We start from the raw sequence: 14,308 nt of genomic DNA, 5'->3' as shown, positions 1-14,308 counted from the left end.
CATGAACCTCAGAGCGCGTTTCTCATGTCTGCTAATGCACGATTTGCTGAAAGCACAGACAGCTCATATGACTGCTCTCCACCTCCCCATGAAAGCAGGCGAGGCGTTCATCAAAACACCTAGACGTGAGGGTGTCTCATAACTACGCTGAGAAAAATTGGGGGGGGGGATCTACTTGAACAGAAACCATAAATTTGAAGTGGCTCAATGAATTCAACAGACTGTCGTATCGACCCAAAAAGCCTACAGGGGAAACAGTGACCAATCAAGCTGTCCGGCCCATATTACTCCTAACAGAGAAGCTGAGCTGCATCCCCACCCCCCCACCCCCCCCCCCCCCCACTCTCTGTTTCAGTGTACAGTATGGGACTGGGATTCCAATGGAAAGCACGACTACATCGGGGAGTTCCAGACGAACTTTAAAGAGATGAGAGGAGCCATGGATGGAAAACAGGTGAGGGGCAAATGTGTGAGTGGCGTTTTTCAATGCTTAGTTTAATGCTAAGTTTAGTGCTTTGATTTCCTTATGTCATGGAATTAATAAAATTAGTTCAGATTACTAGTTGAATGAATGTGTCATTGGGAAAGTCTGTCTCTATGTGCCACAGGTGCCCTCTCAAAATACGCACCACAAAAACCTTCGTTTGAAGGGGAACACCTCCTGCGTGTCACGTTTGAATGAAACCTACACGCATGTCACTGGAGATTTTTAATACCCTGTTATCAAACACTGGTTCTATTGCAAGCACGTTATGACACTACAAAACCCACCGTGGGGGTGGGGGGCTTGTAAGGAGACAGACGAGGGAGTCAAGCCCGCACCCAGTGAAGAGGCAGGCCCAGGTTTCACATGCAACAGAAGACATGGAACAGATCATGTGGTTACCTGTACACAAAAGTTAACGGTGAAACCCGATTGCAGCAATAAGGGCGGCGTAAGGTGGCATGGGAACGGACACTAAAAGGGCCAAAGTGATGTGGGTTCTTCACTGTGCTGAAGTCATACTTCTGAGCGGCGTTCTGTGCTGCAGTAATGCCGCCGTTTGCTGCTCGGCGCTATTCGCTTGTTATCCTCCCACAGCTGCTCATCAAGGCGAGACAGAGAAGCTCCAAATCCGTATCTCAGGTCAGCAGGCAGTGACAGCTGGGTTAGCCTGTCACTGTCAGTGTCCCCAGCCGCAGTGATGATATTTCATTGTTCTGAGCTACATTGTTTTGTTTTCCCCCTGCCTTTGTGAGGAACGTCACCCCAAATTTACCCAAACAGGTGACTGTTAAACCTCTTTGGAAGGGATTTAGTCAAATCACAAACTTCGTGAAAAAGCTAATCTTTCTGCTCTGTTCTTTTTGGCTTAGATGCAGTGGGAATGTATAAACCCCAAGTACAAAATCAAGAAGAAGAACTACAAGAATTCTGGCATCGTCATTCTGAACCAATGTAAGGTGAGGCAGCTCTCTGCTCAGCTGTGGAGAATCTCTGCGTTAAAAGGTTCAGACGCAGATCTGAACCCTTAACCATCACACCCCTACTGTCCAATGAGTGAATGATCATGACAGCTGTCAGGCCATTGGGAATGATAAAAGCACCGTCTTACTTTGAGTGCTATGCGCTCAGGGCGGATGGACGCAGGAAACGGACAATCAGGAAGGTTAAAAAGTGTCACCACAGGATGATCCCTCGCTCAGGTCGGGGCCCTCGCTCAGGTCGGGGCCCTCGCTCAGGTCGGGGCCCTCGCTTGAAGAGCCCCCCGAAAGCGGCGCTCTGATGCAGACGTTTTCTTACACAGATCATTAAGATGCACTCCTTCCTGGACTACATCATGGGTGGCTGCCAGATTCAGTTTACAGTGAGTATCTCTTCCGATGTGGGCTTTGGGTAAAATGTTCTCATGCTGCGAAGAGGACAGTTATGACAGAAAGCTTTTTAATTCTGTGCGAGGAAGGATCTGATCTACTTTACTTTAAAAATACATTTGCAAGTAAATAAACAAACAAGTAAACACATTTGATGATTGTGACAGAATGTTGCTTCTGCCTGAGTCCATTGTACAAGTACAGCCTTTGTAATCACTTGATGTGTTTCATAGAACATTCATTAATATTACAGATAGACAAAACAGTGCTTTGGCCACTGGTCAGACTCTCATGCTTCGCAAAGTGTTTCTTGTAGCCCACAGTACCAGATACCTTTTAGAGCCCAGGCTTAGTCATTAGCAGATGGTCTGCTGGTATCACGCAGCTGAGAAAGTGACGCTTGTCACAGTGAAGTGAACAGCTGTGTCAGTCTCCTAGTGCCGCCCGGCACAGGTATGTGAGATGCGACCCCCTTGCACCAGCAGCATGAAGGGGTATGGGAGCCATGTGGTTCTGCATCTGCCGATTAGAGCCGCAGAGTTTAAATGGGCCGTTATCCTAGCTGTACAGGAGCCACCTAGCCTGCTGTAGACATTACGACAAACATTAAAGTTACATTAACAGAATTCATTATCAGCAAATTCGCCAGCCTTTGGGAGGTATTAAGGCCTCCATAAATCTAGAACTCGGCTGCCGCTTCATTCACAATGTCCATTTTCTTTTTTAACGGAAGCACCGGCAAGACCTCTTAGCATGCTTTGTAGATGGGGGCATGCTTTATTACCATCACAAGTGGTTTGATTAATGCCTTCCTGAGCGTGGGAAGCATAAATACTGAAAGCTCCTTTGACTAGAGCACGGCGGCTCCCTCTCTGACTGCCACTCGTCCCTCCAGGTAGCGATCGACTTCACAGCTTCCAACGGAGACCCCCGGAATAGCTGCTCCCTGCACTACATCCATCCATACCAGCCCAACGAGTACCTAAAGGCTCTTGTTGCTGTGGGGGAAATTTGCCAGGATTATGACAGGTGAATTTTGGCTAATCACACAGCAACACAGGTGCTCGGTGATAAGACACGGTACTGCCTGCTGGCTCTGTGACGTCCGTAAATGATGCAGATCGGAACTGTTGCTATTGCAGGGCTAGATTCCAGCTGCATCTGTAAGTAGCTCAGTCACTTCTCTGTCCAAAGTGGTGAGGGGGAAGGTGGCGTCCTTTTCTGGGGTAGGTTAAGCCAATATTCAGGAGTAGGCGACCGCCTCAAATATTAACGAAATGGATAATCAATTGTATTTGTCCCTTGTTGGATTAGTTATCTCCAAAGTTTTCAGTGCTATAAAAACCATGCAGCAGGTGGCGTAGCAGTTAAGATACTCTCATCTGACTCTCAGTGATAATACCTTCATTCTATGTGATTGTTTCATACCCATCCAGTGACAAAATGTTCCCAGCGTTTGGCTTCGGAGCTCGGATACCACCTGACTTTAAGGTGAATGGATTATGTGACCTTTGCAGAAAATGAGTGTTCGCATGAAAACCTATGTAGAAAGAAGGTGGAACCTGTGCATGAATGAGCTGGAAGTTGGCAAGATGCAGGCTTGGCTGTTCTTTTGTGTCTGCAATTTGGGTGAGACATGCATTTTATAGCCTTGTCTGTGTGTGTATCCCTCCATGATATCCCTTCTCCGTGTGCTCCAGGTCTCTCATGATTTTGCTGTGAACTTCAATGAGGAGAACCCAGAATGTGCAGGTTGGTGTTTTGCAACTTCTGCCACATCGGCACCTCTTCCTAAACTGAGTGAAAATGCAACATCCATGCAACTGTCTCTCCTCACGCGCGTCACGTTCGTAGCAAGTGTCAGAAACAGAACAGCTCAGCCTTCATGGAGACGAACTGCCATGTCTCAGCAGGTGCCCTTTTTTCAGGAAATCTGGGTCATATTTCACTGGAGCTCCCAAGGCCAAGAGTGGTTTCTTCGGGAGAAAAGTGTGACCTCACAGTGTAGTTTTAAAAAGATATAACTAGGGAGGATGGATATACTTTACCAGGGAATTATGGTTGAACACTGCACAAAAGCTTGTAGATTAACCATCTGCAGGTTGATTGTTGCACACTGGCACTGTGGTACCATGTGATGTGCAAAAAGAAATTAGATTGGTGGAGATGTAGATTGGACGGAGCATGTATTGCTTAAGAAAACAAATTTTGCCTTCTTTCCACCTACAAACCCCTCTGAGCATTTCCTTTCTTAGCAAACATATATCGAAGGCTCCATGATGTGGTGGCGCTTGTGGTCACTGTGCTGTGCCCTCCTTGACTCAGTTGATGAGGTCTCCTGCGGGTTAAAGCCGCTTCTTCAGGAGGACTTGCAGGTCATCATGGGCTGGAGACCTGCAGCACTTCATCTCGACCCTGACCGATCCATCACATGACTAATTATGTGAGAGCTTCTTTGTGTCCACTGGGAAGCATGTGGAAGTTTGTTTGGTCCAGCATCTCTATACGCTCTCGAATTTACATGGTAATTCTGCACTTTTCCCTGAGGATTTCTCACCTGCTGTCCTTTAAATTCTCTTTAGTTAGTTGAGACCTAACTGGGAAAATGTGTTAAAATATGTTATTAAAAATGTTCAGTATGCAGAATCCCATTATGCTGCTTATCTCATAAAGCTTTGCTTTCATCAGACAGAAGCCTCTAATTAAAAGGACTCAGAGCAGTAAATACTGTGAATAATTTAATCAGGCGTGTCCTTTTAATCTAACATATTTCATAAAGCTATTTGTTAAAGAGCTACTGCAGGACATCCCAAAGAGTGCTGTCAGGGCTACACAGGCCACCAAACACAGCAGATGTCTATGTTCTTGCTGTCTGCTTGAGAGGAAAAGATGAAGAAAATGCCCATTTCCTTACACCTGGCACATGGAGCGCCACCATTCATCCTGACATTTACAAAATGCGAATTTGATTTATGGCTAGATGTCTACTGGCCATCCAAAGTCGCATCAAGAGTGTGACTTGACCCGTCTTCAGGAGGGACCAGACACGGCTTAGTTTAACGTCAGAGGAGCGGGGCTGTGAGCACTGCCTGCAGAAATGCAAGCATTATGGTGGCCACTTCATTAACTCAAACTGTAAAGTGGCCCCTCTGAAATGTACTTTTCTAACAATATAATTAAGACGATAATAAATTCAGTAGCAATTTGGGTTTGAGCTTTGAACATAAATAGCTTATTGCAAGACATTAGAACATGGTCTCTATCTGAGTACATGCTCAGCACCACTGACAGCTCAGCACCACTGACGGTTCAGCTATAGACAGGACAATGCAGTAGTCAGTTCTGCACCACTGACAGCCCAACATCACGGACATGCCAGCACCACTGACAGCCCAGCACCACGGACAGCCCAACATCACGGACAGCGCAGCACCACGGACAGCCCAACATCACGGACAGCGCAGCACCACGGACAGCCCAACATCACAGACAGGCCAGCACCACGGACAGCGCAACATCACAGACAGGCCAGCATCACTGACAGCCCAGTACTATTGACAGCCCGCCACTCTACACCATACTTATTTGTCATTCTCTGTCATCTGTCAGATGTCTTGTGTTTGTAAAGTGATACCAGCTCAGACATCATTAAAGCAGTTGAATGAAACTAATTAAAAAGGTTACTCACTTGTGGAAGGTAGATAAACATCCGGCACAGCAGAGCAATCTGAGGGATGTTGCACTTGAAGGCTTCTTGTGATTGGGTGCAGATTCTTGAGGATAGGTGGGTGTCTGTGTGTGAATCTTTATAGCAGATGCCATGCTTTCCCATATTACAATAATGAGGACTGCCTTAAAGTGTCAAAATGTCGAATGGGGCACTATACTGAGGGGGCCCTGCTGCGATTTCCCTTGTAGATGTCCCCCTCCCCAGGGGCATTGCTAGAGATTTAGGGCCCCATGAAAGCATATCATATTGGGCCCCCCAGTCCAGACCAATCCAGTTATTTTCCAAATTTTCTAGGCCCCTTGTCACTCAGGAGCTTTTGGAATAGTCTTAACTTTCTCCCGCCTGTTTAATGTTCAATCTTCCCACCAATTAAAGAATTACATTCCTGCCTACCTATCTGAAGTTGATTCTATAAGTCCTGGTTGCATCAGATTCCTGTAGCACTTACTGGCTGTCAGATTTGATCTCATGCTGAATGAAGGCCAGTGAGTTAGCTCTCTGTGAAGCATGCCTGACGTGCCGCTTCAGATTAGCGGGATGACGCTGCAACATTTTGTATTGTGTGGAAAATTAAAGATTGATCTGCTCACTAAACTTAATGAAGTATAAACATGTCACAGGTCAGTACTTTCTGACCTCTTATAAGTGGTGAACGAGCTGATGAAATCTCTCGTCATCCACTGTGGAAAATGGGTGATCGTCCAATGAGGTTATCTCCATTATTTTAGTTTTTGTGTCTTTAGCTCTGGGGCTGCTACCTTTGAATATTGATAAAGACACAGAAACACTGTTGACTTCTCTGGGCCTGAGCTCATTTAAGATGGACTGAGGCAATTAGAAAACTGTCCTGTGGTCTGACAAATCAGAATTTCAGATTCTTTTTGGAAATCATGGACACCACATCCTCCGAGATAAAGAGGAGAGCTTGCTATCTCCCAGCTTGTTATGAGCGGACAGTTTAAAAGCCAGCATCCGTGATGGTATGGGGGTGCATTAGTGCCCATGGCTTGGGTAGCTTGCACAACTGGGAAGGCACCATTAATGCTGAACGATATATACAGGTTTTGGAGCAACATTTGCTGCCATCCAGACAATGTCTTTTTCAGAGAAGGCCTTGGATATTTCAGCAAAACAATGCCAAACTGCATTCTGCGTGTATCACAACAGCATGGCTCCATAGTACAGGAGTCCGAGTGCTAGACTGACCTGCCTGCAGTCAGATCTGTCACCCGTTGAAAGCATCTGGCAACTATGAAACAAAAAACACAGCAAATGAGACGCTGAACAGTTAAACAATTGAAACCTTATATCAGGCAAGAATGGGACAACATTTCACTTTCAGAACTGCAACTGGTCTCCTCAGTTCCCAAACATTCATAGTGTCATTAAAAGAAGAGGTGATGCAACACAGTGGTAAACATACCCCTATCTCAACTTTTTTTTTTAACTGTGTTGCTGGCATCAATTCAAATTGAGCATATATTTGTCATAAAACAGTAACATATCTCAGTTTCTGTCATGACTTGAGAGATAAAGGACTTGAGGGTATGTACTGAGGTGAAATAAAAGGGATTTATTGAAAAATGAACAAAATGGAAACAAACTGGACAACGAGGGATCAAATGTGTGAGGATTGACAACCAGGAAGGGAACAGACAATAGGAGGGTTTGATGTCAATGACTGGACTGGGGTATAATGAAGGAGCTAATGAGAGGCAGCTGGGAATGATTTATGTGAGGGTAAGGTAAGGAGAAGTAAGACAAATGAGTATCAGGCGTGGCTTGTTAGGGCCATGCTAGGAGGAGATGGAGCGTCAATTGGACATGGTGGACAGGGCGTGACAGTTTCAACATGTGATATGTTGTCTTTATTCTACTTGCAATTAAATATGGGTTTATTCGATTTGCGAGTCATCGCATTGTTTTTATTTACATTTTACACAACGTCTCAACTTTTTTTAAAATGAGGCTGTACTATGGTGACAAACAGCAGCTTGTGACGGTTTTCAGAAGCAGAAGCAGTCTGCATGAAACATGCAGATTTGATGAAGTCACAGTAGAAGCTGCACTTTTGTGGTTTGAGCAGCAAGAGGCCATCAGGCAGGTTCAAGTCCTTTAAATTCCCATTAGAATAATAGAGTTTGCTTTGTCTGATTGCACATGTGTAGAAGCACGATGAGCATGGTTATTAATAAGCTGTATCTGGAACATACGAAGCACTTGGTCTTGCAGATTGTGATGTGTAAGCAGTCATTTTTGTTGAAACACTGCCATTCTATCGCGTGCAGGTATCCAGGGTGTGGTCGAGGCATACCAGAGCTGCCTTCCCAAGATCCAGCTCTATGGCCCCACCAACATCGCCCCCATCATACAGAAGGTGGCCCACTCCGCTTCCCAGGAGATGCACACCAAGGAGGCCATGGTGAGAGAGCGATCCCTCCCCTTAGCTACACCCTCCCCCATGTAAGTGTTACTCACATTGACCCGTTTGCGGAACCCAAGTCTGAGCCTTGCCTGAACATGTATTTGCTGAAGATGAGTAGAGGAAGTTGCCCTGTGGGAATGGACATGTGGTAACTTCTCCCACATCATTACTGATGACATTATCCCAGTGAGGCTGACACAATGAAGGTCTGTGTCTCGTTCTCCTTCGTTATCACAGTGATGAATTGGCATGACATGTAGTCAGAGCTGCCTAAAGCTAATTTAGGGTGACCAGTAAGCCACAGAAGTAAAGGAATTAGCTCGTAATAACCTTAATGTGCTCCATCAACCATTCATCTTTTAAGCACCAAGCAGGGTTGCTGGGAGCCTGTCTCTCTGGGTACACAACAGGACAAGATTGACGGGGACAGATTGTGACAGTCAGTTTCACCTGATCTGTGTTTCTTTTTCACTCGCGATGAGAGAGATCCACCTACCCAGGGACTGGGTGTTGGGTTAGCTGGTAAGATAGAGGGTCAGTTGGGTCCTGTGTTCATGGATAATATATGTTTTTTCTGTTTATAATTCAGTTATACAAATCACTGTGTATTGGAAGAAAATACTAATGGTACTGTGTAGGCATCAGAGTTTTCATGAATTCATTCATCATTACTTACGATAATTATACATGTTATTCATGCCCTACACAAGCAGCGAGAAGAAACTTCTAGAGTCAAGATGGTTTCCGTATCAATTCAATATCACGTGTATAGCTAGATGTGGGATGTAGGGATTTGTTTGAACTTGACTGGGCTTTTCAGTTATGTTGGAATGGGAAAGTGTTTGACTGTGATTGGTTGGTGAAGTTGTGTGGGGGTTTGTCTGAATGGGATTGACTGGTTTTAGGTTAACTGGTTTGTATGTTATTGGGAGGCCCGAGAGAGATTCAGTGTATCTATCTTTAGATAAACATTGCTGAAGTCCAGGCTCCTTAGCCAGCCCATGGTCTCCCATTTATCCTCCTACCTTCATCGCTCGGCCACCTCTTCCAATCTCGCTCTGCACTGCCTCCTCCTCCTCCTCCTCCTCCCCTGGCAGCAATACTTCATCCTGCTCATCCTGACGGACGGCGTCATCACTGACATGGCGGACACACGGGAGGCCATCGTGCACGCCTCCCACCTGCCCATGTCGGTCATCATCGTGGGCGTGGGCAACGCCGACTTCAGCGACATGCAGATGCTGGACGGCGACGACGGCATCCTGCGCTCGCCCAAGGGGGAGCCCGTGCTCAGGGACATCGTGCAGTTCGTGCCCTTCCGCAACGTCAAGCACGTGGGTGTCTCTTCGCCGCCGTGTCTCGGGCCTCTAGGGTCTTCTGTTACCTCCCCATTTAACCACACGATGAATCTGGTAACGGACAGCCTGTTTGACTTGTAACTGTGCATGTGAGGCTTCAGATCAGTACTTTCCAGTACTTTCGGATACTTTGACATTATTATGTACTCAATCAGCTGCGTGAACTTTTACAGCAGGATTCTGCTCATGTGAAAATGTCTTCACTGTGGTGTTTTCTGTAATGCAGTGATATGTGTTCTCTGAGATTCCTGGGGATATTATTTCCCCCAGGACATGGCTCACCGTCCTGTGGTCTCCATGCTCTGTTAAATAGTTCTTTCCTTAACCTGAAGGATTCGGAATCTGTTTTCGAAATATGATTACGGGAGGGAATTTGGTGCCAAAAGGCCACAGGGACAACAGGCAGCGCAGGATTGGAAATAATGAGACAGTGTGGATGGAAATGGCAACACGTAAGACTCATTTCCCATCACTGAAGCACTCTGCATGCACACACACCCATCCGCATCCACACACGCAAGGCAATGCAGGTGCACGCTCACACGTACCCTGACACGCAGTCTGGCAGCTCACCAAGCCTTGATGGTCACACTCCAGCAATCCCACCCTCCTCTGAGGTAAAAGACGGTTAGAGGCAAGAGGCAGCCTCATTCAGGCATGTCGCCAGACAATTTCAGACGTCGCATAAACTAACGCAGGAAGCTATTGTCCTGCTGGAGTCGTACAATTGTCTGTTTTATATTTTAATTATGAGACCTACTGATGCATGCAAACCGCGCCCTAATTTCTCACCAGTTGCAGAGGACAATGATGACTTTTTGAATGGACAGAAGCTGCGTGGGGTTTTAAAAAGCACATTTCCTTTAAACAATCATCGAGAGAGGGTGCCAGCTCCCCCATAGGCTGTCGCACGCGCAGTGGACACGGTAGTTAGTTTAACATTTGGGAAGCGACTGCGGCCCGTTCATTTCCCACATAGATGAAAGGAGACAAGACAAAGTGTACTGCAGTCACTTTTACGTATAAAATGCAGAATTTCAGACACAGTCTTCCATCCTTCTCCAAATGAGACGAGAGGCTGTTTTCCCTTAATGAAAAAAACTCTCACAGGAGAGCCGCGGCTGATTGAATTTGTTGAATATGCGTTTCTCGGATATGGAAATGGAATGGGGGGGGGGGGGGGGGGGGAGTTGGCAGCTCACAAAAATGACTGCTTAAAAAGAGACAAAATGAAGCCAGACTGGTACAGAGGAAGGAACATATAGACAATTAGCATCCAGCGGTGGTGAAGATGAGCCTGCAGATGCAATGATAGCACTTTCTGTGTGTCCTGTGAAGTTGAGTTTGGGGGATTCTCCAGTCAGGGAGACATTAAGTGCTAATGAGCTCGCGGCACCTAATCTTTGGGGAGAGAGGAATGGAGAGACGGGAGACGAGATGGAAGAGAAAGTATTCCTGTAGAGGGTTCATGGAAGCAAAATCGAAGGAGACGTCAAGGCGGGAAGTAGATGGGCACAGAAGACAAGAGGTTACATGGAAAAGGAGGAATGGAATAGAAAAGAGAGTGATGATCAAAAGGGAGAGGAAGAAATGAGAGAGAGAAGGCTGATGACAATCCTGCGAGGTTCCCACACATCAGCCTTTATGACTGTCCCACACATACACACTCACACACGTGTGACTGGACCTGATCCACATACTTGTATCAGCTTGCAGCCTTGTGTGGAGTCCCAAGGCTGAATTGGTGCCCAAATCCAGGGAAACCCTGCGGTCTCACAGTTCTCAAACATGGAGACACCCTGAAGAAATATTGTCAATAACCATGGCGACACACTGCAGCCACATGGACTGTAACCATAATAACGCGCTTGCTGTCCTTTGTGAAATATTTTGAAACATTGCTGTTCTGACTAGGTGGCCATTCCTTCTCCCCACAATCAATATTCCTGACACACGCAGGACTGGACCTGATTGACCCAGATAGTCAGCTCTCTCCCTAAGGCTGTGCTGGCTTCTCTGGGCCCTTCCGAGCCTGCGGCCTAACATCAGCAAGGGGATATTTCACAGATAATCATGTGGTCTGACTCTATCTGTTAGCCTGAATATCCTCAGGGTGCTGATCTGCCTGTTGTCCAAACCTTATGACTCTCATATAGGTAATTTCCAAGCATTTAAAATGAAGGCGCTTCATGCAATATCTTTGTCTAAGCATTCTGGAGTCATTTATCTAACATAAAATGTACCTCAGAGGTATGTGCTTAACACAAGCTATACCTTAGAGTATTTTGCTCTACCTAGTTGAGTGTTTTTCACACCTTGTCCATTTATAGAATTGCGATACTTTATTAATCCCCACATGAAACTGGGTAGTTTTCCTGCTTTCCATGAGACATAAAATCCATCTGAAGCCAAGCAGGTTTGTGACTGGCCAATGCTTGCATGGGAGACCAACTTGGAAAGCTGGGTTGCCACTGGCGGAGGTGCTGGTGTGGCTAACAGCTTAGCCCATCCTGTGGTCTGTATGAATCCCAAAGCTCCAGTGCTGTGATGGGGACACTGTGGCTAACAGCTTAGCCCATCCTGTGGTCTGTATGAATCCCAAAGCTCCAGTGCAGTGAAGGGGACACTGTGGCTAACAGCTTAGCCCATCCTGTGGTCTGTATGAATCCCAAAGCTCCAGTGCAGTGATGGGGACACTGTGGCTAACAGCTTAGCCCATCCTGTGGTCTGTATGAATCCCAAAGCTCCAGTGCAATGACTGTGACACTGTGGCTAACAGGATAGCCCATCCTGTGGTCTGTATGAATCCCAAAGCTCCAGTGCAGTGATGGGGACACTGTGGCTAACAGCTTAGTCCATCCTGTGGTCTGTATGAATCCCAAAGCTCCAGTGCAGTGATGGGGACACTGTGGCTAACAGCTTAGCCCATCCTGTGGTCTGTATGAATCCCAAAGCTCCAGTGCAGTGATGGGGACACTGTGGCTAACAGCTTAGCCCATCCTGTGGTTTGTATGAATCCCCAAGCTCCAGTGCAGTGACTGTAACACTGAGCTGTAAAAATGTAGCTGTCTTTCAGATAACATGTAAAACCGAGGTCCTGACTCTGCCAGGTCATAAAAGATCTCTGGGTACCCTTCAAAGAGAGGGGCGGCACCTTCCTGCCCCCTCCCCACATTATGGCTGCCATCATAAAGGTGGGGGCTACACGGTGGTGGTGGAAGTGGCTCCGCATTGGTTCTGTAAAGTGCTTTTGGGTCTTGAAAAGCACGTATATAAATGTGTGTGTGTGTGTGTGTGTGTGATGTTTTACACTGTTTTTCAATGTTGTAGAGCACTCAGTACATTGTATAGCAGCTAAGGAATGAGATTGGCTTTGGGCTACAGGCTCATTTCCTACCGCTGAGCCTGTGGGCTTTGGGTTACAGGCTCATTTCCTGTGGCTGAGCCTGTGGGTTTTGGGCTACAGGCTCATTTCCTGCTGCTGAGCCTGTGGGCTTTGGGCTACAGGCTCATTTCCTGCTGCTGTACCTTTGGGCTACAGGCTCATTTCCTGCTGCTGAGCCTGTGGGCTTTGGGTTACAGGCTCATTTCCTGCTGCTGTACCTTTGGGCTTTGGGCTACAGGCTCATTTCCCGCTGCTGTACCTTTGGGCTTTGGGCTACAGGCTCATTTCCTGCTGCTGTACCTTTGGGCTTTGGGCTACAGGCTCATTTCCTGCTGCTGTACCTTTGGGCTTTGGGCTACAGGCTCATTTCCTGCTGCTGTACCTTTGGGCTTTGGGCTACAGGCTCATTTCCTGCTCCTGTACCTTTGGGCCGCAGGCTCATTTCCCGCCGCTGCACCTGCGGGTTTTGCTGCCATCAGGTAAATGTGTCCTTTCCACAGGCCTCGCCTGCGGCTTTGGCGAAAACCGTCCTGGCAGAGGTCCCAAACCAGGTGGTTGACTACTACAACAGCAAGGGGATCAAGCCCAAGTGCATGTCGGAGTATGAGTCTTCCAGGACGTTTGGCCCTTAGGCCAGGAGCACAACGGCTCGACATCGCCCTCAAAGAAACGGCATGTTTCAGCTCTTCTTAACGTCCTTTTTGCATGTACGGTCACTGAAGCTTGCATCTCTGACCAGTTGTATCGTGAAAGACTGTTTGTATCCTTAGAGACAGTTTGTATGGAAAAAACAAGCAAATGAATATTTAATGTAACGAACTGCAGTGATCAGATTTACGTACAGTATGAGCATGCTGACCTGCAAGGTCTCCGCGTTAGTTTTTATACGGGTTTGTTGAAATTTCTTACATTTCGTAATATTCTTACATTGTAAAGCATTTTGGACCACTGGAGAATTATTAGTTGTATGTATTAGAGCCATTTGCATCTTCCAGTCAGACAAGGCAAGTGGATGCATGGACATGCATGTTCCGCATGTCAGTGATAAGAAATTGGGCCTTTTCCATTGTTTTTGTTGTCCTTTAAACATATTGTGAAGGATCAGTGGTGGCATTAATGCCACTGGTGTCCTGCAGCATGATGATCTGTAACCTAAATGAGCATGTTTAGGCTCCTGCAAACATGGGTAGTCAGGGTGTTGGGGTGGGAGCTGCTGGTGCCATACAGGAAGGAAAGGCGCTTGGGCCTTATTTCCGTAGGATTTGCTTGTTTTCGAGTGAAGAAATAAACAAAGAAATCTGGGTGGTCTCAAAATCCGTGTGCCCAAATTTTGTCTATTTTCTTAATCTAAACACACAAGGAATCCACAAAACGAACAAACAAATGGAAACAGAGGTAAGACTGCTTAAAGGATGTCTTCAGTTTTGTTCACCACGATTTTTCTGTGAGTTCTTGTAAGCCAGGGCTCATGGTGACCCTGAGCCAGATGAGACAAAAAACCACCTTTAAGGCTGAGAATAAACTGGCTATAAACACGGGTAACCTGTGAACCTGGG

At 46.6% G+C, this 14,308-nt stretch overlaps 1 protein-coding gene across 1 annotated transcript in view; it reads left to right on the top strand.

Moving 5' to 3' along the window:
- Window positions 1-13,943, top strand: part of LOC125727481 (copine-4) — a 42,708-nt gene extending 28,765 nt beyond the window's left edge. The window contains exons 8-16 of the mRNA XM_049004244.1: window positions 356-454; window positions 1,357-1,443; window positions 1,788-1,847; window positions 2,750-2,883; window positions 3,291-3,345; window positions 3,555-3,606; window positions 7,873-8,006; window positions 9,107-9,343; window positions 13,253-13,943. Coding sequence (XP_048860201.1) covers window positions 356-454; window positions 1,357-1,443; window positions 1,788-1,847; window positions 2,750-2,883; window positions 3,291-3,345; window positions 3,555-3,606; window positions 7,873-8,006; window positions 9,107-9,343; window positions 13,253-13,384 — 990 coding nt within the window. The 3' untranslated portion in view covers window positions 13,385-13,943. The remainder of the gene's footprint in view (window positions 1-355; window positions 455-1,356; window positions 1,444-1,787; window positions 1,848-2,749; window positions 2,884-3,290; window positions 3,346-3,554; window positions 3,607-7,872; window positions 8,007-9,106; window positions 9,344-13,252) is intronic.
- The last annotated feature ends 365 nt before the right edge of the window (window positions 13,944-14,308 follow it).

Source organism: Brienomyrus brachyistius, unplaced genomic scaffold (genome assembly GCF_023856365.1).
Source record: "Brienomyrus brachyistius isolate T26 unplaced genomic scaffold, BBRACH_0.4 scaffold98, whole genome shotgun sequence".
In the NCBI taxonomy this organism is placed as follows: Eukaryota; Metazoa; Chordata; class Actinopteri; order Osteoglossiformes; family Mormyridae; genus Brienomyrus; species Brienomyrus brachyistius.
Note: the sequence above shows the minus strand (reverse complement) of the source record. Positions and strands in the feature narration are given on the sequence as shown.